Source organism: Chiloscyllium plagiosum, chromosome 23, assembly GCF_004010195.1.
Source record: "Chiloscyllium plagiosum isolate BGI_BamShark_2017 chromosome 23, ASM401019v2, whole genome shotgun sequence".
Taxonomy (NCBI): Eukaryota; Metazoa; Chordata; class Chondrichthyes; order Orectolobiformes; family Hemiscylliidae; genus Chiloscyllium; species Chiloscyllium plagiosum.
The window spans coordinates 8,012,942-8,026,628 of record NC_057732.1 but is presented as its reverse complement, the minus strand read 5'-3'; the positions used below and the strand labels follow the sequence as shown (position 1 = coordinate 8,026,628).

Genomic DNA, 13,687 nt, shown 5'->3' with positions numbered 1-13,687 from the left:
CCTAACACAAACCCTGGCCTCTCCTGTCACTCATTAGACCAGACTTAAGGGTATCAAATGTCTATTTGAAGGTGATGGCCTAGCACCAGTAACAGGGGAAGGCAGATAACTTGTACATATGTCACACAGTGGATTAAACATCCTTGTGTTCAAGTGCAGGGGTGGTGTGTAGAAAATCCAGCTCTTTGCAATCTCCCCACAACTTGCTTTCTACCTATCTTAGTATTCTGAGCAAAAATGGTAAAAACACACTCTCTTTCACACAGCCCTTTCATCCAAGAATATCAATTGTGAATAGTTGAGACCCCAGCAGTGATTCCTGTGACGCCCCACAAATTGTCAATCTGCAATGATCTACTTATCCCGACGGTCTGATCATGTCCTTTCGTCAATCCTCTCTCTGTGCCAATATTATTAACCTAAACACCATGAGGTCATGTGACACATTTCATGTAATACTTTAAGGAATTTGAAAATCTTAATAGGCTACATCTCGGGGGCCCAACTTTATTCACTCTGCTTGTTACATCCTCAGGAACTCAAATAAGTTTGTCAAAAATGATTTCTCTTTCACAAAACCAATGTTTCATTATTAATGTTGTCCAATAATATTGCATTCCAGTTTCTGGACTGCAACATCTATATTATAATGAACTTCCAATGTGTTTTTATGCTTATTCACTTACTCCTTTTGTAAATAGAGCTGTTAGTTTTCTGTTTTTTTCTAATCAGAGTGAGTTTTCCAAAATCTAGGGAATTTTGGAAGTTTACAACCAATGCAAACATTATCTCTGCAGCTACTTTTTTTAAGTCCCTAAGATACAGACAATGAAAGAAAGACTTAAATGGAATTTTTGTCAAAAACCACTTTGCAACTAATAAAGTATTTTCAGTCACTTGCAAGTAGGTCTAAATCTCAGAGTAATGGGCCAAAGCCATAATTATGCTTTAAAAGGTAATGGTAATTTCTCTTAAGCACTAATTCAGTTTGTAGTTGTCACAAGATAACTTGCTTTTAAATGCCTATTTTCAATGGGAAAAGTCTTGTGTCATTAGTACTTTCACATATTCCAGTATTACAAAGATGATTTATATTTAAAATTACCTGAAAGGTTCAAGTTTTAAAAGATTATTAAAATTGATTTATTTATTTTATATAAAAACTTGGAGTGGTTTATTTCAGAGGTAATTGAAAAGTTCATTCTGGGCATTGGAGACCATGATCAAGTCTTTTGTGAACCAAACAGCCAGTTGTAATTGCTTTCTTTGCAGGTGACCCCTGTAAGGACTGTTTTGAACAGTGACTAGAGGCAGAGGGTTTTATTGGTTCACTTGGAGGAAAGCCTGCTTCGAACAAACTTCCCAGCTGATCTTTCCCATTTCTGAAAATAAAACTCTTTGTTCGTTAATGGTGAAACTTTTTTTTCTTTTAAAAGAATGATTGAAAGGGAATCTCAAGATGTACTTCCTCAGCAAGCTATGTCTGCAAGACGTCAAAGCTAACTGTGTGTGGTGTGTGATACGACCACATGACAACATAGCAACAGACTTTGGAACTTCCTAGTTTTATCCATTTGCCTTTATGAATAAGCTGTTGGCCAAAGTGTTGTTTCTCAGAAAACCAATATGTTTCTCTATTTTGCTGAACATCTTGCATGTTTTGGGAATATTTAGAAGGATACACACATAAACTTCCACATTACTGTCTGTATATCTTAACTAATTGCTACATATTTATTGAATAAGTTTTGCTTTGATAATAAACCAATAATTTGGTTTAGTAAAAAATCTGACTAGTTTGTATTGTTTAAAATCTGATATAGATAAGGCAGTTAATTGTTCATCTTGATAACTGAGAAAAAGATTTTTAATTTATGTTGTAACTTAAAAATAATGGGTCAGAACAACAGTGCACTTCTCCAAACTTGATCATGACATTGAAAAGTTTACACTGCAATGATATACTGGCTACAGTTAGTTGATTTGTCCTGTGTAAACATAACCACTTACTGGTGCAAAGTTTGCATCTCATTGGATGAGTCGAAGAATTAAGACTTTGTTTAGTAAAACTTTATATATTTTATTGCTAGCATAAGGATTTTGATCAAGGAAGTTCATTGTTGTTTTATAGCATACAAAACGTAAGCTCCACATCACAATACATATTAGTCTTGCTTATGGATGTAACCAGTGACACCAGACCTGAGAAAATACCTTGCAGAAAACTTCAACAGAACGTGAGGTTATGTCAAGCATCTTTGATTAGATTTCCTAGAGTGTGGAAACAGGCCCTTTGGCCCAACAAGTCCACTACAAAGAGTCACCCACCCAGAATCATTTCCCTCCATTTACCCGTAATACGATGGGCAATTTAGCATGGCCAATTCATCTCACCTGCACATCATTTGGAATGTAGGAGGAAACCCACAGGGAGAATGTGCAAACTCCACACAGACAGTCACCCGAGGAGAGAATCAAACCTGGGTCCCTGGCCCTGTGAGGCAGCAGTGCTAACCATTGAACTACCATGCTACCCAAAGCTGTTTCAGGTTATATTAGATTCCCTACAGTATGGAAACAGGACCTTTGGCCCATCAAGTCCACACTAACCCTCTAAAGAGCAACCACCCAGACCCATTCCCCCACCCCTGACTAATGCACCTGACACTATGGTTAATTTAGCAATTCACCTGGCGTGCACATCTTTGGATTATGGGAGGAAATCCACGCAGACAGGGGGAGAATGTGCAAACACCACACAGACAGTCGCCCAAGGCAGGGATCGAACTCCATCCCTGATGCTGTGAGGCAGCAGTGCTAATCTCTGAGCCACCGTTCTGCCCCTGTGAGCTTTGAGGTTGTTTTGGAGCATTGATGATGTCACAGGCCCAAATTCAAGGTTTGTTGATGTTGACTCAAAACTAACCAAGCAGCTTGCAAAATTTAACTTAAATCAATTGATCATTGCAAAGGTGGAGTTGAGGCCAAAATTGGATCAGCCATGATCTTATTGATGAGCAGAATGCACTTGAGGGATCGAATCGGCTACTCCAAATTCATATGATCTGTGAAGATGGAAGATTGTCTCTTTCCACCTGGATGATAGCCAGAAATACACATACAATATAAATATCGATGCTTAAGTTTATTTTGCTTTCAGGTATGACCACAAAGTTCAGTAAACACTTGATAAGAACATTTGACAGGTGAGTGATATAATTAACGTGGATTTGATTTAAATGTTGCTGTGAAACTGCTTTTTGATTAGATTCCCTACAGTGTGGAAACAGGCCCCTTCGGCCCAACAAGTCCACACCGACTCTCCAAAAAGTAATCCATCCAGATCCATTTCCCTCTGACTAATGCACCTAACACTACGGGACAATTTAGCATGGCCAATTCACCTGACCTGCACATCTTTGGACTGTGGGAGGAAGCCGGAGCACCCGGAGGAAACCCACACAGACACGGGGAGAATGTGCAAACTCCATTGGCCCTCAATTTATCCAGAAATATGCCAATAGTAATATGTACCTGCTGAAAATTAATTATCTTTCAAAATATTCAATCACTCTCAAATTTAAAATGATCCATAAAATTGCAGAAAATAAGATGAGGAAGATGGTGGTGTAAAATGTCATAGAATTATTAATCCAGAGGCACAGACTAATATTCTGGGACATGGACTCAAATCCCACCATAGTAGCTGGTTGAAGTTTAATTCAATAAATTATAAATCTGAAATTAAAAGCTAGTAAAGCTATTATTGATTGATGTAGAGAACCATTTAGTTCTCAAAGGCCTGTGAGGTAAGGAAATCTGCTATTTTGATCTGGTCTGGTCTATTTGTGACTCCAGACCCACAAAGTATTTTGTTGACTCTTAACTGTCTTCTGAAATAGTTAAGCAAGCTACACAGTCTATCATTGTTTCATGATGAGGCAACAGATACTGGCCTTGAAGTGTCAATGTGTCACAAAAGAATACATACAAGGATGAGGCAAATTTGTCCAAATAAACAATTCTCATGTTTAATATTAACATTTGTCTGCTGGAATGATCAATTTTGTTAGGAATTTAGTAAATTGTGATGATCAATTTTAAAAACAAATGAAATTATTTGTTGTACAAGTCTAGCATTTACATGATGGATTTTCCCACTGTTGTCAAAATTGGCGAAGTTAAAAATCACACAACACCAGGTTATAGTCCAACAGGTTTAATTGGAAGCACACTAGCTTTCGGAGCATCGCTCCTTCATCAGGTGGTTGTACACCTGCCCTCCAAAAGCTAGTGTGCTTCCAATTAAACCTGTAGGACTATAACCTGGTGTTGTGTGATTTTTAACTTTGTAAACCCCAGTCCAACACCGGCATCTCCAACTCACATCAAAATTGACACAGCTGAAAAGGACCATTTTAAAAATGCTGTTTTAATAGATGCATGTGTATATCAGTTTTGTTCATGGCCTGGACACAACATCATTTTTTACATTTCAGATGATGTCATACATGAATATATGACATCCCAAAACCCATGAATTATTTCAGATGTGAAATTACTGCCACATGTTTGGTAATTAATTAAATCAATGAAACAGAGCAGCAGAAGCAAATTTTGGGACCCATTAGAGACAATATGAAACATAATGTACATAATGGAAAGCAAAAGCTAAATGCTAAACCATTACAAATTGCTGTGGTTAGCTCCCTCCCTCCCTATTCGATCTGTGTGGGTGGTTAAAACTGGCTAGGGTTTCCCATACCAAGAACATTTCTCTAGAGTTCAGGATTCCATGCAGCTGGTCTTTCATGACAGCAATTTTTCAGAAAAATAACCAATCTAAGTGTGGCACATCTATAGCACTCCACAACCTCATGACATTGCAGCATGTTTTATAGCCATTGAAGTAGTTGAAATGTTGGGAGTCAGTTCAATTGATCGGGTTGCCAGTTTATTAATGTAGAGTGATGCCAATAGCATTGGTTCAGTTCCTACACCAATTGAGGTTACCGTGAAAGACTCTCCTTCTCAATCCCTCACCTAACCTGAGGTGTGGTGACCCTTGGCTTAAGCAATGCTAGTCTCTCTCAAATGAGGCAGCACTTCCACGGTGACTTTACCTTTCACTTTTACAGTGCAGGCACTACTGCAATGTAAGTAACAATCCAATCGAATTGTGCATAGTTTGGCCTTGATGTCTGTGTTAGTAATGCGGATTGAAAGTTAAATATTGGCTGAGATGGCAAGATGAACTCCCCAGCCTTTTTTAAAAATAACGCAATAATTTTTTTTCACATTAACCGGAGAAGCAGGCATAAAACATTGATGTAACATATAAGACAGCACCCTGACAGTGTAGCATTCCCTAACTACTGTTCACAAGTATCAACCTAACTGTAGACTAAATTAAGATCTGAAAACAGAACATCTGAATTCGGAATCAAAACGGCTACTACTGCTTTATAGCTAATGGCTAGAAAAGAAGAATGAAAGTTTCCTTCAGCCTGGTAGAGGAATATGGCGGCAATTGAGCTGAATATATAATTTTAATTAAACCTTGCAGTGCACATCATTACTAAAATATTAATAAGCTCGTTTTCTTAAATAGATAGATAAATAATAAATAGCTGTTTTCTGATCAGTACAATAACAGTTGACATTATAAAATTATATTAAACAGTACATAAAATGCTTGACCTTTTTTGATTACATTGTGACCCCATAGAAAAAGTCTAACTTCCTGGTCCAGGTGTTATCAGCAATGTTCAAAAGAATAAAAGGCGAACCATCTCACTGAATTATACCTAGTTCATGTTTTAAATACCTTACAGCTGGTAGGAATGACCAAAGAAATTAAAGACCTCTACTGTTTTGGTCTCCTTCCATTAGGATACTGTCATAATTTGAGCCCAATAAGGAACTGGAGAGGAGATATCTGGAGAGAATGGCATATCAGAGTTTAGAAGGAAGTTGTAATATCGACAAGTTAAAGAAAAAAAAAGTTTTGGAATTGAAAGAAAGTTTGGAAGTCAGAAGTGAGATGGAAGTTTTATCCATAATATGAAACAGAAGTCTCAGTCTTTAATGGAATTCATGGGGATATAGAACTCCTCAAGACATGGTTTGGTTAAAAGAAGAAAATCGTACTACTTCAAGTTAATTATAAATAGGGAGTATAAAAGGAATTCCATTTCAGCTCAAAGGGAAAAAATGAAACCTAAAGTGGTTATAGTTGAAGATACAATAAGGCTAAAGACGCCAAAGTGAGCTGTTGGCCTGACAAGTCAACTACATGAAGAAACTGCATCCTGAGGAAGTAAGAGAATGAAGCACTTCACTCCTGGTTGGAAGTAAGAGATGAAGAGACAACAGTGATTTTGAGGCATTACCCTCTGTTACATTGGGCTAATAAGCTGCTGAGATATTGTTGTGGGGTACAGAGGTGCGCTATTGTTCCCCACAAAAATAACTTCAAATTTGCTTTGATTGTGTGTCTTTGGCACCATCACCTATTGAACAGGGTTTGACCATGGCTGCTACAGACCCTGACTTGTTCCAACCTTAAAGCAGCAATTGGTGTATTTCCACTTTTAGATTTATCAGTGTAAACTAAGTGGTAAAGCTACCCTTATTTAATGACTGGTGTGAAAAGTGATAATCAAGTGATTCAACCATTGCAGTAAGATTACTGAAAGGAGGCAGTGGAGTATTAAGAAATTATTTGGTCAAACAGCACATTGGGTTGTATAATAAAACATCTGCATGAAAATTCACAGTGATATTATTCAAAGTGACAAAAGTATGGAAAAAAAATCATTCCTTACATTTTTGAAATCTTAAAGCAACCAGGATTTTACACATTTACCAGTCAGTTGGTCTCTAGATGACCTTTTAATGTCTCCATATATAGCTGTCTTAGAATTTCACATCAGCAACATTATAAAACATTCAGTGTTGCATGGTATATCATTTCTATTTAGAGTTCATCAGATCCTCCAGAATACCGCAAATGGCTATGGAAGAAAAGTGCTTTCAGGTTTTGTGTTAAAGTAGTTATACATAAACCCTGGAAAAAGACAATTGAATAAAATTGTACTTGGAATGCAATCTCCATTGCAGTTTAAAGTAGTAAAAAAAACATGTTCAGCATGACAATTACAGTTTAACATTCTAATACACCTCAAATCTAGAAAATCAATTTAAATTGTTACATAGTAGTAGCGTGGCTGGTAAAGTGGTATCATAATGTATTTTTATATATTATCACATGCCAGATATTATAAGAACTATTGCCCAACAATTTTTCAAATTCCACCTCAATTATAGTCTGTTCAGTAAATCATGGGATCCTTTGAAATCTTTATAGTTGTTCAAACACGAATGCCTCTACTCCTTTTATAGTTGAATGTTACAGAAGAGCATTATTTACACTCCACGTGCTATAAGCTTTGACTTAATTCTGTATTTAACATATTAATCAATGTTTTAGAGATTTTTTTTTCCACTCTACCAGCACTTGGAATGGATTATAACTTGGTTTTATTACACCCAAAAATAACCATTCTACATAATCACAGCCCACTTAAGGACCTTCCTTCAATATCTATCACTGTCCTTCTATTTACTATTATTTTTCTCCCTTTCAAAATGTTTCTTTGTGCCTCACCATTCTGTCATCTTTCATGTAATTCTGTCTCCCTTGTTTCTACCAGGAAAATGTCACTCTGTTTCTTGGAGTCATGCCCTGTGCTTCCAGCTCTTACAGTACACAGGCAAAAGCATGTACAAAGAATATCTGTGGTTTGTTTAGCCTGTTTGTTTCAGCAGAATTCATCAAATAAAGATAAATGAATTCAAATTTAATTGATTTCCACAGTTCTGCAAACTGTGAAACTGGGCTCAGGGACTGTTTCCAAGTGGTGTGAAACTGGGATAAGGCACAATGATGAAAAGATGATAAACTTGAGGAGAGGTACCCTGATGAGTACAAACTCTACATAGTGTCAAATGCTAAAAGAAATTACACTGAAATAATGCACTGTAGCAAATTGGCAGCAGAATGACTCCTGGTCCTTTGCAGTTAGTTGATGAAAGATTGACTTAGGCCACTTCACTGGCAACTAGTCCTGTCAGTAACAGAGAGTGGAGGCCGATGACATCCACAGGAATTCATAGTTACTGCAAATGGGCATAGCCTTCTGTAAAACCTTTTGCATTGTTTGTATAACAACCAACAGAAAAACAAGCCAAGCTGCAGATTATATTGAATGATGTTGAGCGGAGCAGGATGGTCAGTGTGCCTGGAGCAGAGCAGGAATCATTGTTGGACTGGGGATCAATACAGGCATTTAGTGGCTTGTGAGCACGTGTGAAAGCCTCTTGTGTTCATCTACTGCAATATAATGTTTATCTGTAATCTGATTATCTGACTGTAATGTTTATCCTTTTATTTTAGTTCTTATTTGTCTAACTTATACTATTAATCTCTGTAAGGTAATATAACTTCCTTTATTTCTCTATTTTTGTATCCAAGACTTGTACCTAGGTATTTGGTACCTCAGATGGTGCCCTGAGGGGTGACATTGTAAATGTTTCACTGTACTTCTGCACTTGAGTACATGTGAAAATAAACCTAATTCTAATTATAGATATAAAATTATGCTCATGAATGAATGTTTTTTATTCAACCTGCAAATTGGCTTGTTTTTTATATTCTATTAATACAGTATATACATAATATATGTTACATTATATAATACATACGATATATTATATATTTATATTATATATTATGCATATAAAATAGTAATAGTTTACTTTAAAAAGCCAGGCTGCAGGTTATATTGAAGTACAGTATATAGATTGTGCAAATGAATGAAAAAAATTGCTGGGAATATATTCAGTGTAATATATACATAAGGTATATCATACAATACATACAAAATTACATTATATGTTAGAACATACCTTATGTATATATTACGTTGTGCCGAGTATATTCTCACTGATTTTTTTTAACTTTTGCACAATCTCTATACAGGTACTTTGATATAATCTGCAGCTTGACCTGTTTCTATATTCTATTACGACAATATATGCATAATACATAATATAAATGTAAAATAGTATACTGCTGTCTCACAGCATTAGGGACACAAGTTTGATTTCATTTTCGGGCGGTTGTGTGGAGTTTGCACATTTTCCCCGTGCTGCGTGGGTTTCCTCCGGGTGCTCTGGTTTCCTCCCACAGTCCAAAAATGTGCAGGTTAGGTGGATTGGCCATGCTAAATTGCTCGTAGTGTTCAGGGATGTGCAGGGTAGGAGCATTAGTCAGGGGAAATAGGATAAGGTAATGGGTCTGGGTGGGTTACTCTTCCACATTGTAGGGATTCTATGATATAATATATACATTGTATAGTATAATTAAAAATATGTATATGTAATATAATGCTGAACGTTCTGTTGTAATCTCGCCGCGAATGATACAAATGATCTCAGAATAACGAGCTTGTCAGAAAGTGTGAACTGGTCTCAAGTTTGCAGATATCAACCGCGCCCCAACGCTGAGAAATGATTTGAGCTCAGTGCTCGGCGGGGTCGCTGGGGGTGAAGAACTGCACTTTGTTGAGGAGGGACGGGGTGCTCCTCCTCATGGAGTTGTTCCTCCTCATGGAGCTGCGCTTCCTCAGCGAGTTCTGGTGCGAGAGCTCGCTCCTCTGCAGGGTCTGGATCAGGATGGAGGGCTTGTCGTCGAGCTCCCGGGCGGAGCAGCGCGGGGTCGCCACCTTGACGCGGTTGCCGAACTTGGAGTAGTCCACCGAGTAGGTGCCGTCCTCCTCGGTGACCACCGGCACGAAGCGGTAACCCCAGAGGATCTCCTCGGAGATGTAGGAGGTGCGGGCCTGGGTGGTGATGCCGGTGGTCTCCACCACCCCCTCGAGGATGACGATGACCTCCAGGTTCTGGCTCTGCAGGTCACTCGCCGAGATCTCGTAGAGCGGGCTGCGGCGGTCCACCACGTGGCTGATGGTGAGCGGAGCCACCAGGAAGATGCTGCCGCTGCCCAGGGGGTTGTCCACCGGGATGTCGATCTGGTGCAGCGGCAGGAGCTCGCCCTCGGCGGTGCTGCTCCTGCGGACCACTTGCATCCTGACCGAGGCGCTGATGATCATGCTCTTCCGGAGGTCGCCCACCCTGAACATGAAGCACAGGCGGCCGTTCCTCAGGCAGATGACGGCGTGCCGGCTGAAGATGAGGGTCTCCGCCCGGCGGTGAGCCTGCGCCGTCTTCATGAAGATACAGCCCAACATGACCGCGTTGATGATCAGCCCCGAGATGTTCTGCACGATGAGGCCGGCGATGGCGCTCGCACACTCCTCGGTGATCATGCGGCCGCCGAAGCCGATGGTGACCTGCACCTCGATGGAGAACAGGAACGCGGAGCTGAAGGAGCGCACTTTGGTGACACACGGCTCCGAGGCGGTGCTCGGCCGCCGGGGGTCCAGGTCTCCGTGAGCGAACGCCAGCAGCCACCACATCATGGCGAAGAGGAGCCAGCTGCACAGGAACGACATGGTGAAGATGAACAGGGTGTAGCGCCACTTGAGGTCCACCAGGGTGGTGAAGACATCCTGCAGGAAGCGGCCCTGCTCTCGGATGTTCTTGTGCGCCGCGTTACACGAGCCGTTCTTGGCGATGAAGCGAGCCTGGCGGGGCCGCGCCGTGTACCGGGGCTGACGCCGCACGTTCTCGGCGGCGATCCGGGCCAGCACGTACTCCTCCGGGATGATGCTCTTCCTGGCCAACATTGTGGCCGCATAGTCCTGGCCTTACCCACCAGGCACCCTGCGCTGGGCTGGGCTGCGCTGGGCTGGGCTGGGCTGGGGGCGAGGGCAGACCGCAGACACTGGCGCTCCTGAGTCTGAGTTGGGGTTGGCCTTTTGTAGTGGGATCTGGGAGAGAGTGTGTGAGAGAGAGAGATGGGCACTTGTGTCCTCCAGTTACTAAGCAAAACACTCAGTCTTGGTGTCTGGGAGAGAGCAACTCACTCCTGGTCCTGGGCAGACGGGTAGAGTTTGCCGTGATGTCTGGGAGAGAGTGTGGCAGGCACTTTAGTGGTGTCAGGGCGAGAGAGATTGGCACTTCTGTTCCCCCGGCCAGTGTTGGTGTCTTGGAGAGAGGAACTCACTCCTGGTCCTTTGTAGACAGTCTGACCTTGTCCGAGACTCAGACGGAGAGAGAGTGGCACTCCTGAACCCACTTTGCTGAGCAGACCAGTTGTACCGGTGTCTGGGAGAGAGTGTGGCACTGCTGATCCTCGGTGTATAAGCAGAGCTTGGCACTTGAATCGGTTTCTAGGCGAGAGAGAGATTGGCACTTCTGTCTTCGAGCTGCTAAGCAGAACACATTTTCCTAGCTATCATTAGTTCTAAGGGTCACTCAACGCTGATTCATCTCCGCAGATGCTGCCCGACTAGCTGAGCTTTTCCAGCAGTTTTTTTTTGTTTCTGAAGCGGAACATTTATTGTATCTGAGAGAAGACGAGAGACACACCTTCGTGATCCTGTGTAGGTAGGCAGAGCTCGGTGTTAGGGCGAGAGAAAGAGACTGGCACTCCTGAGTGCACTCTAGTAAGCAGACCAGTTGGAGTAGCTGTACTCTACATTCCTGATCCTGCGCTGGTTAAGTACTGATGTGTTAGAGAGAGGAGAGAGAGAGTTTGCCTCAGCACGTGGACTGTCCCTCCCATTCTAGCACCTTATTTAGCTCCTCCAGAATCTGTCTGATTCATGCGATGTCTGTTCCCCTCGTGTACACAGTGTTGACAAAATTCTCTAGCCGGGCTTAATTGGAAATAGCTAGTGATGAAGTGTCATGCTCGTCATGAACAGTGTCACATCGCTGCTCTCCCTGTGGGTTCTGAAGCTGGTTATTATCATTCTAAGTGTAAAAACTCTTGTCAGGCTGAGAGCTGCCCGATTGTTGTGTCTTTTTGAGGTTTCACAGATTACACCAATACAAATCAGCACATTCCTCACTCCAGTCTCCTTCGTCCCAGACTTTTTGATGACGGTGGGGGGGTTGGGGGTGGATTTTTGGACTTGGCTTGCAACATTCTCAATGTTTCTGTTCTTGCCAGACTTTTGAGGCTGTCGGAATTAACACGCCAGCGTTGGCGCACTTTTAACATTTAATCGCAATTAGCAGCATCAGTTCTCCTTCCCTTCTTAACATGGCATTCACAGGGAAACCTTTGTCAAGTTTAACAGTTAACAGCCACGGAACCAGTAGCCCCTCAGTTCAAACTAAAAAAAAACACGAAGTGCTGGAAAAACTCAATAGGTCTGGCAGCGTCTGTGCTGAGAGAAAACAGTTAACGTTTCGAGTTCAGTATGACTCACTTCGGAACACGTTCAATTGAGATGGCTTTAAAATATTCTCAGACCCTCATCGCTCTATAGTTTGCACGTCACATACTAAACTCAGCCACACCTGGAACTCTATGCATATAAAAGAGTGGACAGATTTGTTACTGTTAGCACAGTTAGGCAAGAGCACACTGTGCTAAATTTCAGACTTGTGAACTCGAGTCTATGTGCCAAATTTTAAAGTGATTTTTCCCCATTTTTTTCATGGTTAGGTCAGTATTTCTTCCCCATTTCAGAGACAGAAAGCAGTAGAGGGATATGCTCTTACAGGGTTGGATAAAACCGAGAGTGGGAGGAAGTTTGTGAGTGGGATAAACACCAGCTCAGATCTGCTAGAGACAGACTGGTTGGTTTCTGTGCTGTGTATACAACACATTTTTCATAAAATTGTGTCAGTGGAATGACAAACCCAACCCACAAATAGGGTAATTTACCTAAAGGAGAGATTACACCTTTCCACCGTGATAGAAGACTACATAATTAGGAAATGCATAGATAGGGTTAACAGTCAAAGTCTTTTTCCCAGAGTTGAAATATCTGATGTTAGGGGGCATGTATTTAAGATGAGAGTGGGAAAGATCAAAAGAGGGGCATTTTTTAACCACAGAGAATGGTAGGAGTCTGGAACACGTTACTGGGGTGGTGGTGGAGGCAGATACAATAGGGGCGTTTAAGGGACTTCTAGATAAGCACATGAATATGCAAGGAATGGAGAGATATGGACCAAGGACAGGCCAAAGGGATGAGTTTAACTTGGTGTCATGGTCGGCACAACATTGTGAGCCAAAGGACCCCATTTCTGTGCTGTAGTGTTCTTTGTTCTGTGTCCTGAAACAACTTCCTTTTTGATAATGGATGAAAAGTTTACACAGGCTAGAATTGACATTAGAGTAACGTGACGTGGAAGCACGTATGCCAGTCTCTCCAGACATCGCTGGCATGAACTAAGTCATAAAGAGTTCCCTCATCCTTGCGACATGCTCTGTTTTTTGCAGATATGGTCCCCTCTGCACTGTAATTGGTGAGATGGCTTCAGATGGCCCTGCTCTCTGCATAAACAGGTTTCAGCCTTTGAATGATGGAACTCCAATATTTTAATGCGTATATAAAATGTGAGAGATTGAAATAAAACAATATTGTATAGAATTTTCCAGGCCTTGAGCAACACGAGCAATGGAGAGAAAGTTGGGAAAATACTGAAAGAATGAAAACAAAGCAATCTAATAGAACAGAATAAAAGTTCCAGTCTCCACCTC

At 41.2% G+C, this 13,687-nt stretch overlaps 1 protein-coding gene across 1 annotated transcript; it reads right to left on the bottom strand.

Moving 5' to 3' along the window:
• Positions 1–9,329: 9,329 nt before the first annotated feature.
• Positions 9,330–13,104, bottom strand: LOC122561593 (ATP-sensitive inward rectifier potassium channel 8-like). The gene has a single exon (XM_043713442.1). The coding sequence runs from the start codon at positions 10,809–10,811 to the stop codon at positions 9,585–9,587; it is 1,227 nt and encodes a 408-aa protein (XP_043569377.1). The 5' UTR covers positions 10,812–13,104; the 3' UTR covers positions 9,330–9,584.
• Positions 13,105–13,687: the final 583 nt, after the last annotated feature.